We start from the raw sequence: 20995 nt of genomic DNA on the forward strand, positions 1-20995 counted from the left end.
GAGTGGTAGACAGGCACCTAGGTTTAGGGTGGTGGCCCTCTGGGATCCAGCAGAAAGGGGGCTTGTTCCTCTGGCACCCGGGGCCCTTCCTGCCGCTTGCCCACCCCCAGTCTCAGAGGCTAAGTGCTAATATGGTGCTGTTTTCCCGAGGAGGCAGGGCCCTGGGCCAGGCCCGGATCCTCCTCAGCATAGCTTCCCCGCGCCGGCCCTGGGGGAGCAGGACTTGTGGTAGCCAAGCCAAGAGCGCCTGGAATCTGGTTTACGAGGCCCCAGGGGCTGCGTGCATCTGTGCGCGGGTCTTCTGGTGTCTGCCTCCACAGGTCTCCACGTTCCAGCCTCAACCCCTGCCCTCCCTGGGGAGAAGACAGCTCCGTGCCTCCTCTCCTCCTCAGAATCCTGATGGTTGCGGACCTCTCCCTCCTCCCGGGGATAACAGGGTCCCCTCTGAAACATGAGGAGGTTGAGGCCCTGGACACAGCCTTTTAGGGTCCCAGGTTGGCAGGCTTAGCCTTAAGAGGGCTGAGAGTGGGCGGGGTGCACAAAATTAACCGTGCCCTATGGTGCCCTGTGCTAGTCGGTAAAGGGCCATTGCCCTGGCTCAGAAGTGCGCCTCTCCGTGTCCCCTTTCTCCTCCTCACAGTCTGGGGCTAAAGGGTTCACCCTGCCCACAGGGCCCACCAGGACCCCTACTTGTCATCCTTTCTCTATTGATACCTGGTCTTTACCAGCGATTAAACATGTAGAGTATCACCCCATCTAGGGGTGTCATTTCATGACCACATGAGGCTCACTGTCCCCATTATTTTGATGGGAAAACAGGTCTGGGGAGGGAAAGTGATTGCCTGAGGTCACCCAGGCAGTTGCTCTGTGATTCACATGCCATCCAGCCTGTCCCAGTACTCAGGCTCTTTGTCACCACCATCCACAAGCCTCTGGGAGAGCAGTGTGGGTTGTGTGTGTGTATATGTGTGTGTGCATTGACTTTCTGACTGTGCCATATATGTATATATATATATATATATATTTTTTTTTTTTTTGAGACGGAGTCTTGCTCTGTTGCCCAGGCTGGAGTGCAGTGGCGCCATCTTGGCTCACTACAGCCTAGACCTCCAGGGCTCAAGCAATTCTCCTACCTCAGCCTCCCAAGTAGCTGGGACTACGGTCATGCGCCACCAAGCCCTGTCAATTTTTGTATTTTTAGTAGAAACAGGGTTTCACCATGTTGGCCAATCTGGTCTTGAACTCCTGACCTCAAGCGATCCTCCCACCTCAGCCTCCCAAAGTGCTGGGATTACCGGCGTGAGCCACGGTACCCGGCTGGCTATGCCTTTTTTACATGTTGTGAGGAGTGTGTACTGCATGTGTGTGTGTATCTGTGTGTGAAAGGGGGAAGTGTGTGTGGTGTGTGGACTTTGCATGTGGGTGTGATGGCGTGCCTCTCCTGTGTCTTTGAGTGGCTACAGTGAGGTGTGTGTCTTAGGGTGCGTGTGAGTGTGTATGTGCATCTTAGGGTGTGTGTGGGCATGTGTGTCTGTGCAGATGTGTGTGCGGGATACGGAGCGTATCCAAAACAGAGCAGCTCTGAGGCCTCAGGAGATTTTACAGCCTTTATTGTGCTCCAGTGAAATAGAAAAAAAAAAGAAAGTGCTCGCGTTACAAACGCTGCTGTCACATCCACACAGTACGCCAGTCGCTGCAAACCAAACTGCGTGTGTCCGCTGGGTCTCTGGGCATGCAGTTTGCTCCCACTACGGGGATGGGTGGGGGCAGGCCGAGCCTGGGCTCTGGGGGCTTTGCTGGGGGAGCTTCTGGTCCTGGGGGTACCCACTTGTGAGGGAGTGGGGGGACAGCTAGAATAGCTTTGCTCAGTGCGTCCTTTGGGCGCTGTTGGGGACACCCGGCTCTATGTTGGACCCTGTAGCACTAGAGACCGGAGGGTCCCCTTCCCCCTAGTGGGCCCCCCAGTCTCCCAGTCTGCTCTCTCCAAACTCTAACCCTGTCGAGGTTGAGTTCTACAGGGGCTGGAGGATGCCATGCAGGGAGAGGGGGTCGGCTGGATCTGGCTGGATCCAGCCAAGAGCAGCAGCAGCCTCCCTTGGGGGGAAAACAGGGAAGGCCTCGTGGCCCTAGGCGGAATTGTAGTAGTTATGTGCGTGGTGGTTGTGGGCGGGCTCGCCCAGCTCCGGGTACTCGGGCGTCAGACAGTACTTGGGGTCATAGACCTGGCGTGGCAGCCCATACACCGTCATGCCCCGCTGCGAGGCGCCCTTGTTGCTGCCCATCTGCAGGCTGACATTGAGCGTGTCGCAGTGCTCCATGCCCAGCCCCGGCTCGAAGATCTGCCGCTTGGTCCCTGGCGCGGTCATGCCAGCCTGTGAAGGGTGATGTAGTCAGGCCATGGGGTGACCAGTGTCCCGGGCCTTGACGGCGTGCCCTGGGGGCCCCCACTCACCTGGCTGGCTCCTTTGTTGGTGCCCATCTGCAGGCTGATGGTCGCCTGGTCCAGAGGCTGGTCTGTGCCCAGCTTGGGGTCGTAGAGGTGGCGCCGGGTGCCGTAGGCCGTCATGCCCTGCTGGCTGGCAAACTTGTTGGTGCCCATCTAGGAAGCCAGAAGGAGAATCACACCAATAATTACGGGCCTCATCATGGGCTATGAGGCGTAGCTGATGTGAGAGGGTGAGGCACTGCTTTAACATTTTTTTTTTTTTTTGAGACGGAGTCTTGCTCTGTCGCCCAGGCTGGAGTGCAGTGGCCGGATCTCAGCTCACTGCAAGCTCCGCCTCCCGGGTTTATGCCATTCTCCTGCCTCAGCCTCCTGAGTAGCTGGGACTATAGGCACCCACTACCACGCCTGGCTAGTTTTTGGTATTTTTTTAGTTGAGATGGGGTTTCACCATGTTAGCCAGGATGGTCTTGATCTCCTGACCTCGTGATCTGCCCATCTCGGCCTCCCAAAATGCTGGGATTACAGACTTGAGCCACTGCGCCCGGCAACATTTTTTAAATATATATATATATATTTTTTTGAGACGGAGTCTTGCTCTGTTGCCCAGGCTAGAGTGCAGTGGCACGATCTCAGCTCACTGCACCCTCCATCTCCCAGGTTCAAGCAATTCTGCCTCAGCCTCCGGAGTAGCCAGGATCACAGGTGGGCATCACTATGCCCGGATAATTTTTTGTATTTTTGGTAGAAATGGGGTTTCACCATGTTGGCCAGGCTGGTTTCGAATTCCTGACCTCAGGTGATCCAGCCGCCTCAACCTCCCAATGTGCTGGGATTACAGGGGTAAGCCACTGCACCCAGCCCATTTTTTATTTTATTTTTATATTTTACTTTGTTCTTTTTTTTTGTTTTATTTTATTTTATTTGAGACAGCATCTCATTTGTTCCCAAGTTCAAGCAATTTTCCTGCCTCAGCCTCCCGGGTAGCTGGGACTACAGGCATGCACCGCCACGCTGGCTAATTTTTATATTTTTGGTAGAGACAGGGTTTCACCATGTTGGCCAAGCTGGCCTCGAACTCCTGACTTCAAGGCATCCTTCCGCCTTGGCCTCGCAAAGTGCTGGGATTACAGGTGTGAGCCACCACACCCAGCCCATTTTCATTTTTTAGAGACAGGGTCTCACTCTGTCACCCAGGCTGGAGTCCAATGATGCAATCATTGTAACCTTGAACTCCTGTGCTCAAGTGATTGTCCCGCTTCAGCCTCCCAAGTAACTGGGACCACAGGCAGACACCACTACATTTGGCTAAACTCTTAAATTTGTTGTAGAGATGGTGGTGCCCAGGCTGGTCTGGAACACCTGACCTCAAGTAATCCTCCTGCCTCAGCCTCCCAAAGTGCTGGAATTACAGGTGTGAGCCACTGCACCCCGCCTGAGGCACCATTTTGAGACTGGAAACTGAGGCCTGGAGTGGACCTATCACATGACTGACTTCTAGCATTCAAGTCCCAGCCTGTCACACATCAGCTGGCAGATCTGGGCAAAAGAGAGACAGCTTCTCCAAGCCTCAGTTTTCTCATCTGTGGAAAGGGTATGGTGAGAACAAGCACCTCTCTGCTAGGGTTGTTGGCAGAGTGAGTTTGTGAATGGAGGGTGTGGATAAGCACATTACCGACCTATAGTATAGTTAATGCCAAACATCCTGTCCCCAAAAGCCTTCAGACACCAGGATGCGCTCCTGGCTTCTATAACCTCTGCTCAGTGAGGACAGGGCAGTACCTGCAACCCGATGATGTTCCGCCCTTCTCTTAGCTTCTCCGGCTCGAATTTCCGCTCCTGCTTCTCTGCGTACTTCACCCCCACATTCACCTTGTTTCCTTTCGTCTTGGCCTGGGTGGGGCAGGGAAAGCAGGGACTGACGAGGGGGTCTCCAGGCTGCACAGTCCCCTTGGACACTGTTTTTTTTCGAGACGGAGTCTTACTCTGTCACCCAGCCTGGGCAGTGACACAATCTCGGCTCACTGCAGCCTCTGCCTTCCAGGTTCAAGCGATTCTCCTGCCTCAGCCTCCCAAGTAACTGGGATTACAGGCGTGCGCCACCACGCCCAGCTAATTTTTGTATTTTTAGTAGAGATGGGATTTCACCATGTTGGTGAAACCAGGCTGGTCTCAAACTCCCAACCTCAAGCAATCCGCTCACCTCGGCCTCCCAAAGTGCTGGGATTACAGGTGTGAGCCACTGCGCCCGGCCCCCTTGGATGCTGTTGACAGCACCTGCTCCCCCATCCCCATCCCTGCCCACCAGCCACCTTCACTGGGCTCAGCAGCACAAGTGGCCACACGTGCTGCCCACCGCCCCCTGCCCAGCCTGCACCCACACTCACCATGCTGGCCAAGGCCAGAAGGGTGGACTGCACCTGTGTATGGTTGGTGTTCTCAAACAGGTCGTTGGCCTCAAAGATGTCGTGGGGCTTCACCCCATACTTGGTGATGGCCTTGATGAAGTTGCCGATGTTCTCCAGCTAGAGGGGGGCAGGTTGTGGTCACTGGGGGGAGGGTGGAGGTCTGAGGGGCTTGTGGGAAAGGATGGAAGAGATTGGGTCTGGGCTCACCTGGTGCCAATTTTGGGTTGACTCATTGATCTTCTTCACAGACCCTGGCTGCAGCTTATTGATGAATCTGAGAAGAGTGGGGAGGAAGTAAGAAAGGTGTCTCCCCCAGGGCTGGGCGCGGTGGCTCACGCCTGTAATCCCAGCGCTTTGGGAGGCCAAGGCGGGCGGATCACGAGGTCAGGAGAGTGAGACTATCCTGGCTAACATGGTGAAACCCATCTCTACTAAAAATACAAAAATTAGCCGGGCGTGGTGATGCATGCTTGTAATCCCAGCTACTAAGGAGGCTGAGGCAAGAGAATCACTTGAACCCGGGAGGCGGAGGTTGCAGTAAGCTGAGATTGCAACACTGCACTCCAGCCTGGCGACAGAGCGAGACTCCGTTTCCAAAAAAAAAAAAAAAGAAAGGTGTCCCCCACTCCCCCTCTCTAGCCCAGCCCAGCAGGAGGAGGGTGACAGGATGACCACAAGGGGCCATGCCATACCCTAGTGTCACTTCTCCCTGCAGTCAGCTCTCAGCTGCAGCCCCTCCAAACCACTCAAGCACACACACAAATGGGACGCTGATGCCAAGGAGCTAGACTCAGGTCCCAGTCAGAAAGCCTGCTTATCCAAGGTGTGTCTGAATCTCCAGGATCTCCCAAGCCTCTCTGGCAGGCGTGTCTCAGCATCCTTTTCTCTTGTAGACAGCAGGGGCCTCTTCTCTGATTCACTCCTTTAATGATCTCATCTTTTTTTATTTTTTTTTTTTTGAGGCGGAATCTCGCTCTGTCGCCCGGACTGGAGTGCAGTGGCCAGATCTCAGCTCACTGCAAGCTTCGCCTCCTGGGTTTACGCCATTCTCCTGCCTCAGCCTCCCAAGTAGCTGGGACTACAGGCGCCCGCCACCTCGCCCGGCTAGTTTTTGTATTTTTAGTAGAGACGGGGTTTCACCGTGTTAGCCAGGATGGTCTCGATCTCCTGACCTCGTGATCCGCCCGTCTCGGCTTCCCAAAGTGCTGGGATTACAGGCTTGAGCCACCGCGCCCGGCCGTCTTTTTTTTTTTTTTTTTTTTTTTTTAAATGCAGGGTCTGGCTCTGTCGCCCAGGCTGGACTGCAGTGGTGCAATCACAGCTCACTGCAGCCTCAACTTCCCAGGCTCCAGCAATCCTCCCACAGTCTTCCGGGTAGCTGGGATCACAGGTGTGCACCACCATGCCTAGCTATCTTTTTTTTGTAGAGATGGGGTTTCACTGTATAGCCCAAGCTGGTCTCGAACTCCTGGGCTCAAGTGATCCTCCTGCCTCGGCCTCCCAAAATACTGGGATTACACGCATGAGCGACAGCACCTGGCCTCATTCAGTCTCTTGACTTTAGGTACCTCCGTATGCCAGCAACTCCCTCATTTCCCTGCAGCCTGTGTTTCTCGCCATCTCATCCAGCTCTCTCCATGGGTATCTGGGTGTCTCAAATCAAACTCACCCTGCTCCAGACTCCTGACATGCAGCTTCCTCCTCCAGACTCCCCCCTCCCTCCACCTTCCCTGCCTAGCAGTGCCCACTTCTAGGTGCTCAGCCAGAGCCCTTGGACTTGCCCCCAACTCCTGCTTTCTCCTTCTCTCAGCCTCATATCCAGTCCCTCGAAAGTTCTTTGGCTCTGCCTTTTAATGAGTCCAGAAGCCCACTCACGGCTCCCTGCCACCTCCACCTGGGTCTCAGCCACCAGAGTCTGTTTCCTGGCCTCTTGTAATGGGCTCCCAACTTCCACTTCGTCCCCTACAGACCCACCCTTCTTCATCCAGCAGCCAGATTTTTTTTTTTTTCCGAGACGGAGTCTTGCTCTGTCGCCCAGGCTGGAGTGCAGTGGCGCGATCTCAGCTCACTGCAACCTCTGTCTCCTGGGTTCAAGCAATTTTCCTGCTTCAGCCTCCCAAGCAGTTGGAATTACAGGTGCCCACCACCACGCTCTAATTTTTGTACTTTTTTTTTTTTTTTGAGGCAGAGTCTCACTCTGTCGCCCAGGCTGGAGTGCAGTGGCGCGATCTCGGCTCACTGCAAGCTCTGCCTTCCGGGTTCACAACATTCTCCTGCCTCAGCCTCCCAAATAGCTGGGACTACAGGCGCCCACCACCGTGCCTGACTAATTTTTTGTATTTTTAGTAGAGACGGGGTTTCACCGTGTTGGCCAGGATGGTCTCGATCTCCTGACCTCGTGATCCGCCTGTCTTGGCCTCCCAAAGTGCTGGGATTATAGGCGTGAGCCACCGTGCCCGGCCTAATTTTTGTATTTTTAGTAGAGACGGGGTTTCACTATGTTGGTCAGGTTGGTTTTGAACTCCTGACCTCAAGTGATACCCCCACCTCAGCCTCCCAAAGTGCTGGGATTACAGGTGTGAGTCACCACACCTGGCCCAGAATGGCCATTTTTAAACAGTTCAAATTACTTTCCAGTTCCAAATCCTCCAGGAGTCTCCCTGGAGGATTTCATTTCTTCAGAATGAAATCCTAAGTCCTCTGCATGACTAAAAGGCCCTCTGTAGAACTGGGTGCAGTGGCTCACACCTGTAATCCCAGTGCTTTGGGAGGCCGAGACAGGAGGATGATTTGAGCCTAGGAGTTTGAGATCAGCCTGGGCAACATGGTGAGACCCACGTCTCTACAAAAAGAAAATCCCGAAAACTTCAGCGGGCTTGGTGATGTGCGCCTGTAGTCCCAGCTACTGAGAAGGCTAGGACTGAAGAGGCTGGGGTGAGAGGATCAATTGAGCCTAGGAAGTGGAGGCTGTAGTGAGCTCTGATTGCTCCACTGTACTCCAGCCCGGGCACCAGAGCAAGACTCTGTCTCTAAATAAATAAATAAATGAAATAAAAGACTCTCCACCATCTGACTCTCAGTTCACTCTGCGACTTCATCTCCACTTCTACTCAATCATTTGGTGCTCGTCACACCAGCTTCCTCTTTGTTTCTTGGAACACCCCAAGCACGCTCCTATCTCAGGCCTCTGCACTGGTGGCCCCCCTCTGCTTTGCTCACTCTTCTCTCAGGTCCCCTGAGTCCTCCCTCACTTCATCCAAGGTTCTGTTCAATTGTCACCTCTTCAGAGAGAGGCCTCCCAGACCACACTCTAGGAAACTGCACACCCTCCACCCGCAGACGTCTGATACACCTGACCCTCCCAGCTTCCCTTCCGCTTGAATTTTCCCCAGAACAGACAAGTCTGTGATTATCTGATCAATGATTTGATTGATCTCTTCAACTAGGACTAAAAGTCTTTGAGCTCTCAGTCGAGTCTGTTCTGTTCGAAGTTCCCAATGCCTAGACCAGAGCCTGGCACACAGCAGGAACTCATAAATGCTTCTTGCATGAATGAATGAATGAATGAGTGAATGACTGACTGCGTGGGTGACTGCACTACACTTTTGTTTTTTTTTTTTTTGAGACGGGAGCCTTGCCCTGTCACCCAGGCTGGAGTGCAGTCGTGCGATCTCGGCTCACTGCAAGCTCTGCCTCCCGGGTTCACGCCATTTTCCTGCCTCAGCCTCCTGAGTAGCTGGGACTACAAGCACCCGCCAACACGCCCAGCTAATTTTTTGTGTTTTTAGTAGAGATGGGGTTTCACAGGCCGGGCGCGGTGGCTCAAGCCTGTAATCCCAGCACTTTGGGAGGCCGAGACGGGTGGATCGCGAGGTCAGGAGATCGAGACCAACCTAGCTAACACGGCGAAACCCCGTCTCTACTACAAAATACAAAAAACTAGCCGGGAGAGTTGGCGGGCGCCTGTAGTCCCAGCTACTTGGGAGGCTGAGGCAGGAGAATGGCGTAAACCCGGGAGGCGGAGCTTGCAGTGAGCTGAGATCCAGCCACTGCACTCCAGCCTGGGCGACAGAGCGAGACTCCGTCTCAAAAAAAAAAAAAAAAAAAAGAGATGGGGTTTCACCATGTTAGCCAGTATGGTCTCGATCTCCTGATCTCATGATCCGCCCGCCTCGGCCTCCCAAAGTGCTGGGATTACAGGCGTGAGCCACCGCACGCGGCCCACTTTTTTTTTTTTTATACTTTAAGTTTTAGGGTACATGTGCACAACGTGCAGGTTTGATACATAGGTATACAAGTGCCATGTTGGTTTGCTGCACCCATCAACTCGTCATTTACATTAAGTCTTTTTTTTTTTTTTTTTTTGAGACAGGGTTTCACCGTCACCCAGGCTGGAGTGCAGTGGCGTGATCATAGCTCACTGCAGCCTAGACCTCCAGGGCTCAAGCGATCCTCCCACCTCAGCCTCCTGTGTAGCTGGGACCACAGGTGCATGCCACCATGCCCAGCTAATCAAAACAAAATTTTTTTGTAGAGATGGGATCTCACTATGTTGCCCAAGCTGGGACTGCACTGTTTGACATCTGAGCAGTCCTCTGTCTGAGCTGGGACACCAGTGTGCCCACCTCCCCACCCGCCAATTCTTTGTTCCTAGTGAATGGGAATGGAACAAGGTAAAACACCCCTGACACCTCTTCTTCCCAGCATCTAGGACTTGATGAGGCTGCACCTTCAAAGTCTTCCTGATCGCACTCACAGTCACTCTGCCCTGTGTCAGACTCAAATGCAGATCGGGCCCAGATTGGGTTTAGGGCCCTACCAAGCATTAAGATTGCAGTGGAACTGGGGCTTGGGAGCTGTTAGGGTTTTCACCTCCCTCAGCGATGAGGTTTTGAGGAGAGGAGAAAACCAGGGCCAGCAGGGTGCGGTGGTTCATGCCTGTAATCCCAGCACTTTGGGAGGCTAAGGTGGGCAGATCACTTGAGGTCAGGAGTTCGAGACCAGCCAGGCCAACATGGCAAAATCCCATCTCTACTAAAAATACAAAAGTTAGCCGGGCGAGGTGGTGGGTGCCTGTAATCCCAGCTGCTCAGGAGGCTGAGGCATGAGAATCACTTGAACCCGGAGAGCAGAGGTTGCAGTGAGCTGAGATTGTGCCACTGCACTCCAGCCTGGGTGACACAGCAAGACTCCATCTCAAAAAAAAAAAAAAAAAAAAAAAAAGAAGGTTGGGCGAGGTGGCTCATGCCTGTAATCTCAGCACTTTGGGAGGCTGAGGCAGGTGGATCACTTGAGGTCAGGAGTTCGAGACCAGCCTGGTCAACATGGCGAAACCCTGTCTCTACTAAAAAAACAAAAATACAAAAATTAGCTGGGTGTGGTAGCGCGTGCCTGTAATCCCAGCACTTTGGGAGGCCGAGGTAGGTGGATCAGTTGAGGTCAGGAGTTCAAAACCATCCTGGCCAACATGGTGAAACCCCATCTCTACTAAAAAAAAAAAATTTGAAAATTAGCCAGGCATGGTGGTGTGTGCCTGTAATCCCAGCTACTGGGGAGGCTGAGGCAGGAGAATCACTTGAACCCAGGAGGCAGAGGTTGCAGTGAGCCAAGATCATGCCTCTGCACTGCAGCCTGGGCAGCAGAACAAGACTGTATCTCAAAAAAACAAAACAAAACGAAATCCAGAAAGAAAACCAGGGCCTACTTTAGTTATTGCCGCACATCTCTCCTTATGTCACCAAGCCAGCCATGAACGGCTGTTGACTGCTGCCTTTTAGCTGTGACTGCTCTTTCTGGGGACTCTGGCGGCCATAGATGGGTCTACCCTGTATAGCATGGTGGTTAAGATTCTGGAGTCATTTCCTTTGAAACAGCGTGGGACCTGGTATAATGCATTTCACCTAACTGAGCCTGTTTTCTGTGCCTGTTAAATGGGCGCAGTGATTACTGGCCACCCCAAAGGTATCCAATAGAAAGTGTTCAACTCAGTTCCAGGATCATGGTTGTTTTGGGGGTTGAGGGGGCTGCATGGAGTTGCCGGGGGTGCAGGGTCTGGGCTTTGAGAGCCTCACTCACTCGCAAAGAATGATGCCGTCTTTGAGGCCGTCCATGAAGTTGTTGCCGATGCGACGGCCTGTCACCCCCTCGATCCACTCTCTCAGCTCCTGCTCCCGCTGGTGGTCGTACTTCTGGGCCAGCTGGGGCGGGGGGCACAGAGAAAGGGGTGAGGATGCAGTGAGGGCAGCCTGGGCTCCCTGGGTCCTATCCCAGCCTCCTAGAGCCTGATCTCCCTCGTTCTTCCCAACTAAGGCAATTTTGCCCCAGATCACCCAGTTGGGAAGGTGGGGGCTGGGGAGGGCTGAGAGCCAGGGCTGAGGTGGCACCTGCCCAGGGGGCCATTCCGGGCATTCTGAGGTTTGGCACCAGGGAATGTAGACAAGGGGTGGGGTGTGGGGAGCTGGATCCTCTGAGCTAGAGGGGTGGCACCCGGTCCCCTGGTTTTACGTCCAGGCCAAACTTGGGGCTTCTCTTCCTCTAGCCCTGCCCCCTCTGCGTCCCCTGTTGGAAGAAGGGGCACCTCAGGAAGGGAAGAAGGAAGTCTAAGGAGGTGCCCCTGGGTGCTGGCTTGCAGAGGAGTGCTGGTCATACATCTCTGTCTCTCCATGTCCCCCAGGTCTTCGGCTCCAGGGCTCTGTCTCGGGTTAGGGGTAGAGGCTTGCCTCTGTTTTAGACCCCACCCCTTGCACGTCTGTATGTCTCTCTCCCCCTTATCCCCCACGACTCCTCTGTCTCTCTCTTCCCCAGCGGTGTCTTTCCTTGGCCCAGTTTTGGGGTCCCCATCTCTCTGGGTGGCTATTCCCGTCTGGCCAGGGGCGGGGCTCTTGGGTCTTGCATCTCTGCCTCTCTAGGTCTTTCTCTGTCTCCAGGTTTCCTGCCTGGGGTCGGGGGTGGGGCTCTGTCTCCCTTCTCTGCCCCTCCATCCCTGTCTAGGTCTTATCTCGCTCTTGGCTCGCCCTCCCACGTCTGTCCCTAGGGTGTCTCAGGCTCCCAGTATCTCTGTCTGCCTCTCCCCCCGGCTTTTCCCTCTCTCCACCGTACCCCCCTCCCCCACTCCCATTTCTCCAGAACCCTCCGCCACAGTCCAGCCAGACTCCCAGCCCCTAGGGGACCGGGCTGCCCTTTCTTCTCCCGGGTGGGTGGGGGGAGGTGGGAGGGGCGGCCCCCTCACCTGGTCCCGGCTCTGCCGCCCCCCACACCACCAGCCCGGCTTTATAAAGCAAACCGGCCCTTATATAGCGTGGCCTGGGCTCCCCGAGGCCGCCTTATAAGGCGCGGCGGCTCTGCGCGGCTCTGGGGCCGGCGCTGGGGGGAGGAGGGCGGCGCTGGGATCTGTCTCCCGCCAGAGAACCCGCCCCCCAACCAGCCCCCTCCTCCAGCCCCGAGGATCCCCCGACCCAGGTTCCAACCTAGTCCCCCACTTCCTCACCATAGGACCCTGGGAAAAGCCACCCTGAGTCTCAGTGTTCCTCTCTGTCAAATGGGGCAGGAACTCCTCCCTCGGCAGTGCTGTTGGGACGATTCTAGTGAGCTGGAAACTTCAAGTTCTCCAGCTGGAAGAAGCTGAGACCATCCTGGTATATGGGGGGTGACTCCAGGGTCCGAGCGCTGTACCTGCTTTACCTGGGATCCCAGCTATTTGCCTCTCCTCTCCGAACCTGTTTACCCATCCATAGCATGAAGGTGGCGTCCAGGTAACTTCCTAGCTCCACAGTTAGGAGACCCCTGCCGCACTTCTGAGGCCCGCTTCCTGCCCTCCACCGTCCCCCTCTGCCTTCAGGATCTCCCACACTTTCCCGGCGTCACCTCTCAGGAACCCCAGCTCTCAAGCGCTCCCCAATTTCTTTGTGAGGCTGGGGGATATGGAAGAATCAACATATCTTCCCCCTATGTTGTTCCCCCCAAGAACACAAAGGGTTAAAAGAAGACTGATCAGGTGGGTATCTTTGCAATGGACTGACCCCCTCTGTTTATGTGTGGCTGTGTGCCCCCCTATTCCACCCCCAACCATAGCTGGCGGCTCTGGGATGTTCAGGGGGAGACAGGCAGCCCCTATCCCATATCACTCCCTTTTTCCCTCTCAGTTTCCAAGTCACATAGGATAGGCAGGAGGGGGTTCAAGGGACTCCAAGCTCTGGGCTCTGGCCTGGCAGGACGTGTGGGCCAGGTCAGGGAGGCCCTCCAGCCCTACCTTGTTCTTAACCTCGGCTGACAGCCCATAGGCAGGGCCTCGGTTGAAGTGAGCAGAGGACATGCTGGCCGGTGGGCTCTGGCGGGGGGGTAGTGGCGGTACTGAAGCTGAGGACCAAGGCAGCAGCTGAAGTTCCGTCTGCACCCTCTTCCCTCCTCACACGTTTTTGAAGCTCCGGAGGCGGCCCGGGTCTCTTCCAAGGCCGTTCCATTGGCTGTAGGGGCTTGCCAAGGGGCGGGGCACACCCCCCAACCTCTGCTGCCTTCCCCCCCCTTGTGATGTCAGGCCCTTGGTATTGGGAGCTGATTGTGTCATTGTTTCCACCTAGGGGGGCAGCCTACGTTATTCTGGGGGGGCTTGGTCAGACAGAGACCAGCCTTCTTCCACCCACCCCTCCCGCTGTCCATTGGGCCTCTGGCTGGGTCTGAGTCTCTTTGTCTCTGAGGTCTCTTTATCTCTCTGGAGTCTTGAGGCAGGACTGACATCCATGATAGTTTAGTGAGCACCATCCCGGGTTTATCTCCAGATACCAACAGTCTATAGCCTTAGGTAAGCCCCTTCTCCTCTCTAGGACTGTATGGCCACATCTGTAAAATGGGGTAATGATAGTGCCTGCCTCATGAGAGAGTTGTAAAGATCAGAAGAATATGTCTCTTACATTCCCAGCACAGTGCCCGGCACAGCAGAGGGACTCGGGCCATAGCATTCTTTTTTTTAAGGCAAGGTTTCACTCTGTCCTCTCAGCTGGAGTGCAGTGGCACAATCACAGCTCACTGCAGCCTTGACCTCCCAGGCTCAAGTGATCCTCCCATCTCAGCCCATCCAAGTAGTTAGAATTACAGACTTGTGCCACCAACCTGGCTAATTTTATTTTATTTTTAGAGATAGGGTCTTGCTATGTTGCCCAGGCTGGTCTCAAATTTCTGGGCTCAAGCAATCTGCCCGCCTTGGCCTCCCAAAATGCTGGGATTTACAGGCATCAGTCACCATGCCCAGCCCATAGCATTCTTTATGCTGAGGGTCCAGCACCCTAGTTCTGTCTCCTTCAGCCCCTCAAAAGGACCTGGGGGAGCAGACATCCTGGGTCTTACCCTCCCCATCCACTTGTGTGTCACTTGAACCACAGGGTGACTTTGTTGGCAAGTCCCAGGCCATGAACTATGTCCTCCTCAAGCAACCCTACCTAGCGAGATCTAACCCCTGGACCACAGGAGTGGATGCTATGCCCACATCATGCCCCACCTGGCAAGGCCATGTTTGTGACACTTGGATGACATGTCTGCAACCTGCCACACACTAATGATACGTTAAGGATATGCAATTTATTGGTCACATGCTAATGACATGGCTGCAATATGCCAGATGACATGGCCCTTACGTCAGGCTCTGTTCCAAGCTCTGTACATATATCCACTCAATTATCATGACACCTTCAGAGGTGGACACTGTTATTATTATTATTATTATTTGGAGACAGAGTCTCACTCTATTCTCCAGGCTGGAGTGCAGTGACACAATCTCGGCCCACTGCAACCTCCACCTCCTGGCTTCAGGCAATTCTCCTGCCTCAGCCTCCCAAGTAGCTAGGATGACAGGTGCCTGCCACCACGCCTGGCTATTTTTTGTATTTTTAGTAGAGATGGGGTTTTGCCACGTTAGCCAGGCTGGTCTTGAACTCCTGACCTCAGTTGATCTGCCCTCCTCGGCCTTGCAAAGTGCTGGGATTACAGGTGTGAGCCACTGTGACCAGCTGACGCTGTTATTATTAACACAAGTACTTTGCTTTATAGGTGGGGAAACTGAGGCATAGGGCTTGGAATCACTTTTTCAGTGTCACACAGCAGGCCAGGGGCTGAGGAGAATTTGAGACCATGCTCCATGAACCTCAACTATGAGGCTAAGGTGGGGTTTCTCAACCTCCACGCTGTGGACAGCTGAGGCTGGATAATTCTTCATGGTTGGGGGGCTGTCCTGGGCATTCATTGTAAGACTTCAGGCCGGGCGTGGTGGCTCAAGCCTGTAATCCCAGCACTTTGGGAGGCCGAGATGGGCGGATCACGAGGTCAGGAGATCGAGACCATCCTGGCTAACACGGTGAAACCCCATCTCTACTAAAAAAAATACAAAAAACTAGCCGGGCGAGGTGGCGGGCGCCTGTAGTCCCAGCTACTGGGGAGGCTGAGGCAGGAGAATGGCGTGAACCCGGGAGGCGGAGCTTGCGGTGAGCCCAGATCGCGCCACTGCACTCCAACCTGGGCGACAGAGCGAGACTCCGTCTCAAAAAAAAAAAAAAAAAAAAAAGACTTCAAGCAGCATCCCTGGCCTCTACCTGCTAGATGCCAGTAGCACTCTCTTGGTCCCAATAAACAGAAATGTTGAGGCACTGAGGCAGGAGTCTGTGGTCCCAGCTACTAAGGAGCTGAGATGGGAGGATTGCTTGAGCCCAGGAGTTTGAGACCCATCTGGCCAACATAGAAAGACCATGGTCTCTAAAAAAGAAAAATGAAAAGAAGAAATGTCTACACACATTGCCAAATGTCCCCTGGTTGGGGTCGGGGGGGAAGCAGATCATCCCTGTTTGCAAACCACTGAGCTAAGGCAACGTGCCAGTTGATGGCATGTCACGATATGTCAAATATACACGAAAATACGAGGCCAAGGTGGGAGGATCACTGGAGCCCAGGAGTTCGAGACCAGCTTGGGCAACATAGCGAGACCTCCTCTCTATTAAAGAAAAAAAGAAAGAAAGAAAGGAAAAACAGAAAGTACATAAAATGAGCTAACAATTAGCACCTACTACGTACTAAGCGCTTTGAGGCTGTTAACTCATTCCTCACGACAGCCCTATGAGGTGAGTCTATACGAGGCACAGAGAGGTAACGCCGAATGGCCGGGTCACACAGCTCGAGGTTGGCAGGGGCGGGATTCGAACGCGCAGATTCCCTGATCCCTCCCAAACTGAGCGGCGCTCGGGGGGCCGCAGGTGGCTACTGCGCATGTGAGGACCTGAGGCCGGCGCCCCCTGGCGGCCCGGGAAGGGGGGGCGGGGCCTGGCTAGGTCCAGGCGGCGGTGACGTCACGCGATGACTCACTCGGCCCCGCCCCACGTCCCGCGGCCTCTTGGCCATTTATAGAATCTGCACGAGCTCTGAAGTCACGGCCCAGGCACGACGGGGGAGGGGTGGGGGAGCTCTTGGCGTGCACCCCAACGGGGCCGACCCGGGTACCCCCAGGGGGCAGCCCTTTCTGGGACTGCCATGTCACTCTGATTGTAGTAGATCTGTGTCTCTGTATCTCTGTCTCTGGGTCGCCGAGCCTTTTTCTATCTCTGCCTTTGTCTCTGTGTCTCTTTTTGTTCCTGGGCTTTGAGTAATTCTGTTTCTCTTCATGTGGCTGTCACTATATTGTCTCTGTCTTCGCGTCTCTCTCTTCGAGTCTCTGTCTGGTAGATGGGGGTAGAGGCATTAGAGGGGGCCGATCCCATACCGAGGCCCCAATCCCAGTAGACACCCCCATCACTGATTGCCGAGTGTCATCGGTTATTCGCTCCTTTCTGGCGTTTTCCAGGCTCTAGCCCCTCTGTGGCTCAGTTTACCATCTAAATGAGAAGTGTGGGATCTTGTAAGAGGCAGGGTTTCCCGAAGGGTCTAAGACAGTCATTGTAGGAAAGCCATGCCTCTCCTCAACTTTAGGGGACCCCCTAAAACCTTCCTGTTGCTCAGAACCGTTTAAAACTCACACCCGGCCAGGTGCGGTGGCTGGTGCCTGTAATCCCAGCACTTTGAGAGGCTGAGGCGGGTGGATCACCTGAGGTCAGTAGTTCGAGACCAGCCTGGCCAACATGGTGAAACTCCATCTCTACTAAAAATACAAAATTAGCCGGGCATGGTGGTACATGCCTGTAATCCCAGCTCCTTGGGAGGCTGAGGCAGGAGAATCGCTTGAACCTGGCATGGCAGGCAGAGGTTGCAGTGAGCCAAGATCACACCACTGCACTTCAGCCTGGGCCACAGGAGTGAGACTCTGACTCAAAAAATATAAAAATGAAAATAAAATCCACACCCACAAGTGTTTGTCTGTTTGTTTTGGGGAAAGTCAAAACCCTGCTCTGCACCAGTCTATCTTAGCCTGCTCTGCGAGCCCCCTGCTCACCAAGCTTTCCTCTCCAGCAATCTGGCAGAGGCGCTTGTTCCTAAAGTCTTCTGTTATGGGAACACTCACTCCATGCCAGTCACAATCTCTTTTCATCCTCACCATCACCTCAGGGTGGAAACTCACAGGTCCATTTTATAGATGGGAAACTCAAGGTTCAGAGAAGCTAAGCCACCCTACTAGGGTAACAGTGCTCCTACCTTTTCTTCTACATCCTTTCAGATGTGCTGCTGCTGCTGCTGCTTCTGTTTCTGTGTCCACTTCCTCTTCCTCTTCTTCTCCTTCTCCTTCTTCCCTTTCTCCCTTCTCTTCTCTTCTCCCTTCTCCTTCTTCTTTCTTCTTCTCCTCCTTTTTTTTTTTTGAGTCAAAGTCCCGCTCTGTCAATCAGGCTGGGTGGCATGATCTCAGCTCACTGCAACCTCCACCTCCCAGTTTCAAGCAATTCTGGAGCCTCAGCCTCCCAAGTAGCTGAGATTACAGGCACCCGCTACCACGCCAGGCTACAGATGTGTTTCTTGAGTCCCCAAACACGTTCCCACCACAGGGTCTTTGCACTAGCAGTTCCTGCCACCTGGAACACATTTCTGCAAGATGCCTGCATGGCCTCTCCCCAATTTCATTCAGTCTCTGCTCTAATATCACCTCTCAGAGAGGCCTTCCCTGACCACCTGCTGTAAAATAATAGCATCTCTCATCCCCAGACTGACTGTGCGTGAGTTGACAGGGAGGGAGTTGTTCACTTACAATCTGGGTACAGTGGCTCAAGTCTGTAATCCCAGCACTTTGGGAGGCCAAGATGGGTGGATTGCTTGAGTCCAGAAATTCAAGACCATCCTGAGAGACATGGCAGGACCCTGCCTCTACAAAAAAAAAAAAAAAAAAAAAAAGAAAGAAAAAAGAAAAAAAGAAAAGAGCATTTTAAAAAAGTGCACTTTGGGAGGCCAAGGCAGGAGGATTGCTTGAGCCCAGGAATTGGAGGCTGCAGTGAGCTATTATCATGACACTACATTTTTTTTTTTTTTCCGAGACAGAATCTCGCTCTGTCACCCAGGCTGGAGTGCAGTGGCATGATCTCAGCTCAATGCAACTTGCACCTCCCAGGTTCAAGCAATTCTGCCTCAGCCTCCTGAGCAGCTGGGATTACAGGTGCCTGCCACCATACCTGGCTAATTTTTGTATTTTTAGTAGAGACGGGGTTTCACCATATTGGCCAGACTGGTCTTGAACTGCTGACCTCAGGTGATCTGCCTGCCTCAGCCTCCCAAAGTTCTGGGATTACAGCACTGCGCCCAGCCATGTCACTGCATTTTAGTTTGGGTGAAAAAAATAAATAAATAAGAAAAGAAAAGAATGCTTGACAACATGCAATGCAGGGGAGGCTGTGGGAACACTGTTGATGAGTGTGGGCAATTTGTTGATAGTTTTCAAAATGACAAATGTCCTTACCTTCTGAACAAGTATATCCTCTATTTTAGAATATTCCTCAGAAGTACAAGTGTAGGTGTGAAGAATGACATATGTGCAGGGACATTTATTGCAGTGGCCTTGTCATAATAAATCACTGTATAAATCCCATCAACCGGGGACAATGGAGATAGACAAAGTTGAAGTCAAAACATATAGCACGTTGTTTCAACTAAATGAAGACACTGTAGCGCTGTGGTTAAGAGTGGGGACTCCAGCTGGGCGTGGTGATTCATGCCTGTAATCCCAACACTTTGGGAGGCTGAGGCGGGTGAATCACCTGAGGTCAGGAGTTCGAGACCAGCCTGGCCAACGTGGTGAAACCCCATCTCTACAAAAAATACAAAAATTAACTGGGCGTGATGGTGGGAGCCTATAATCCCAGCTACTTGGGAGGCTGAGGCAGGGGGTTTCACCATGTTGGTCAGGCTGGTCTTGAACTTCTGACCTTGTGATCTGTCCGCCTTGGCCTCTCAAAGTGCTGGGATTAGAGGTGTGAGCCACTGCACCTGGCCCATTGCATTTATTTCTATCTATCTATCTATCTATCTATCTATCTATCTATCTATCTATCTATCTATCTATCTTGGAGATGAGGTCTCACTATGATGCCCAGGCTGGACTTGAACTCCTGGGCTCAAGCGATCCTCCTGTCTCAGCCTCCTAAATAGCTAGGACTACAGTGCCACTGTGCCTGGCCCTCATTGCATTTAATTGTCATGTCTCCATACATTCCTACAGTCTATAATAGTCCCTGGGTCTTTCAGGACCTTGACACTTTTGAAGAGTGCTGGTCAGTTATTTTGTAGATTGTCTTTGAGTTTGGTTTGTCTTGAATAAACTGAGGTGTTTGCATTACCAGGAAGAATACCAGAGAGGTGATGATGTACCCTTCTAATTGCGTCATACCAAGGACTTCATGATATCATCATGAGTCATTGCTGGTGATATTAATGTTGGTCCCTTGGTTAAGGTGGTGTCTGCTAGGATCTTCCACTGTGAAGCTGCTACTTTTTATACGGTTCTTTCTGGGACTGCATGTTAAAGACTCTGCACCAGGGCCTCACATATGGTGTTCTGTGTTAATACATACAGGACATAAAGTATGTACATACTTGTTTTTTGTTTGTTTTGTTTTGTTTTGTTTTGAGACAGAGTCTTGCTCTGTTGCCCAGGCTGGAGTACAGTTTCGCGATCTCAGCTCACTGCAAGCTCTGCCTCCTGGGTTCAAGTGATTCGCCTGTCTTAGCCTCCAGAGTGGCTGGGACTACAGGAGCCCGCCACCATGCCCGGCTAATTTTTTGTGTTTTGTTTTAGTAGAGACAGGATTTCACCATGTTAGCCAGGATGGTCTCGATCTCCTGACCTTGTGATCCTTCCGCCTTGGCCTCCCAAAGTGTTGGGATTACAGGCGTGAGCCACCATGCATGTCCTGTGCATACCTGTTTTTAAAAGACTACCGGCCTGGTGTAGTGGCACATGCCTGTAATCCCGGCACTTTAGGAGGCCAAGATGGGTGGACCGCTGTATGCCAGAAGTTTGAGACAAGCCTTGGTAACGTGGTAAGACCCCCATCTCTATTTAAAAATAATAATAATAGGCCGGGCGCGGTGCCCACGCCTGTAATCCCAGCACTTTGGGAGGCCGAGGCTGGCGGATCACGAGGTCAAGAGATCAGACCATCCTGGCTAACATGGTGAAAACCCGTCTCTACTAAAAATACAAAAAAATTAGCCGGGCGTGGTGGCGGGCACCTGTAGTCCCAGTTACTCGGGAGGCTGAGCCAGGAGAATGGCGTGAACCCAGGAGGCGGAGCTTGCAGTGAGCTGAGATTGTGTCACTGCATTCCAGCCTGGGCGACAGAGCGAGACTGCATCTCAAAAAATAAATAAATAAATAATGACTGGGCACGGTGGCTAGTGCCTGTAATCCCAGCGCTTTGGGAGGCTGAAGCGGGAGGACCACTTGAGCCCAGGAGTTCGAGACCAACCTAGGCAACATGGTGAAACTCCATCTCTACTAAAAATACAAAAATCAGCCTGGTATGGTGGCACGCGCCTGTAGTCCCAGCTACTCGGGAGGCTGAGGCAGGAGACTTGCTTGAACGTGGGAGGCGGAGGTTGCAATTAGCCAAGATTGCACCACTGCACTCCAGCCTGGGCGACAGAGCCAGACTCTGTCTCCAAAAAATAAATAAATAAAATATAATAAAATAAAAAATAATAAAAAGACTAGTTCTGAAAAGACAAATAAGAAAATAAAAGCCGGCCGGGCGCGGTG

At 53.1% G+C, this 20995-nt stretch overlaps 1 protein-coding gene across 1 annotated transcript; it reads right to left on the reverse strand.

Annotated features, from left to right (window-relative positions):
• Positions 1–1593: 1593 nt before the first annotated feature.
• CNN1 (calponin 1) lies at positions 1594–13372 on the reverse strand. The gene is made up of 7 exons (XM_030936485.1): positions 13100–13372; positions 10927–11048; positions 5059–5125; positions 4831–4968; positions 4226–4336; positions 2453–2599; positions 1594–2372 (listed from the first exon to the last, which is right to left on the reverse strand). The coding sequence occupies exons 1-7, from the start codon at positions 13160–13162 to the stop codon at positions 2127–2129; spliced, it is 894 nt and encodes a 297-aa protein (XP_030792345.1). The 5' UTR covers positions 13163–13372; the 3' UTR covers positions 1594–2126.
• Positions 13373–20995: the final 7623 nt, after the last annotated feature.

This window comes from Rhinopithecus roxellana, chromosome 8, assembly GCF_007565055.1.
Source record: "Rhinopithecus roxellana isolate Shanxi Qingling chromosome 8, ASM756505v1, whole genome shotgun sequence".
NCBI classification, from domain to species: Eukaryota; Metazoa; Chordata; class Mammalia; order Primates; family Cercopithecidae; genus Rhinopithecus; species Rhinopithecus roxellana.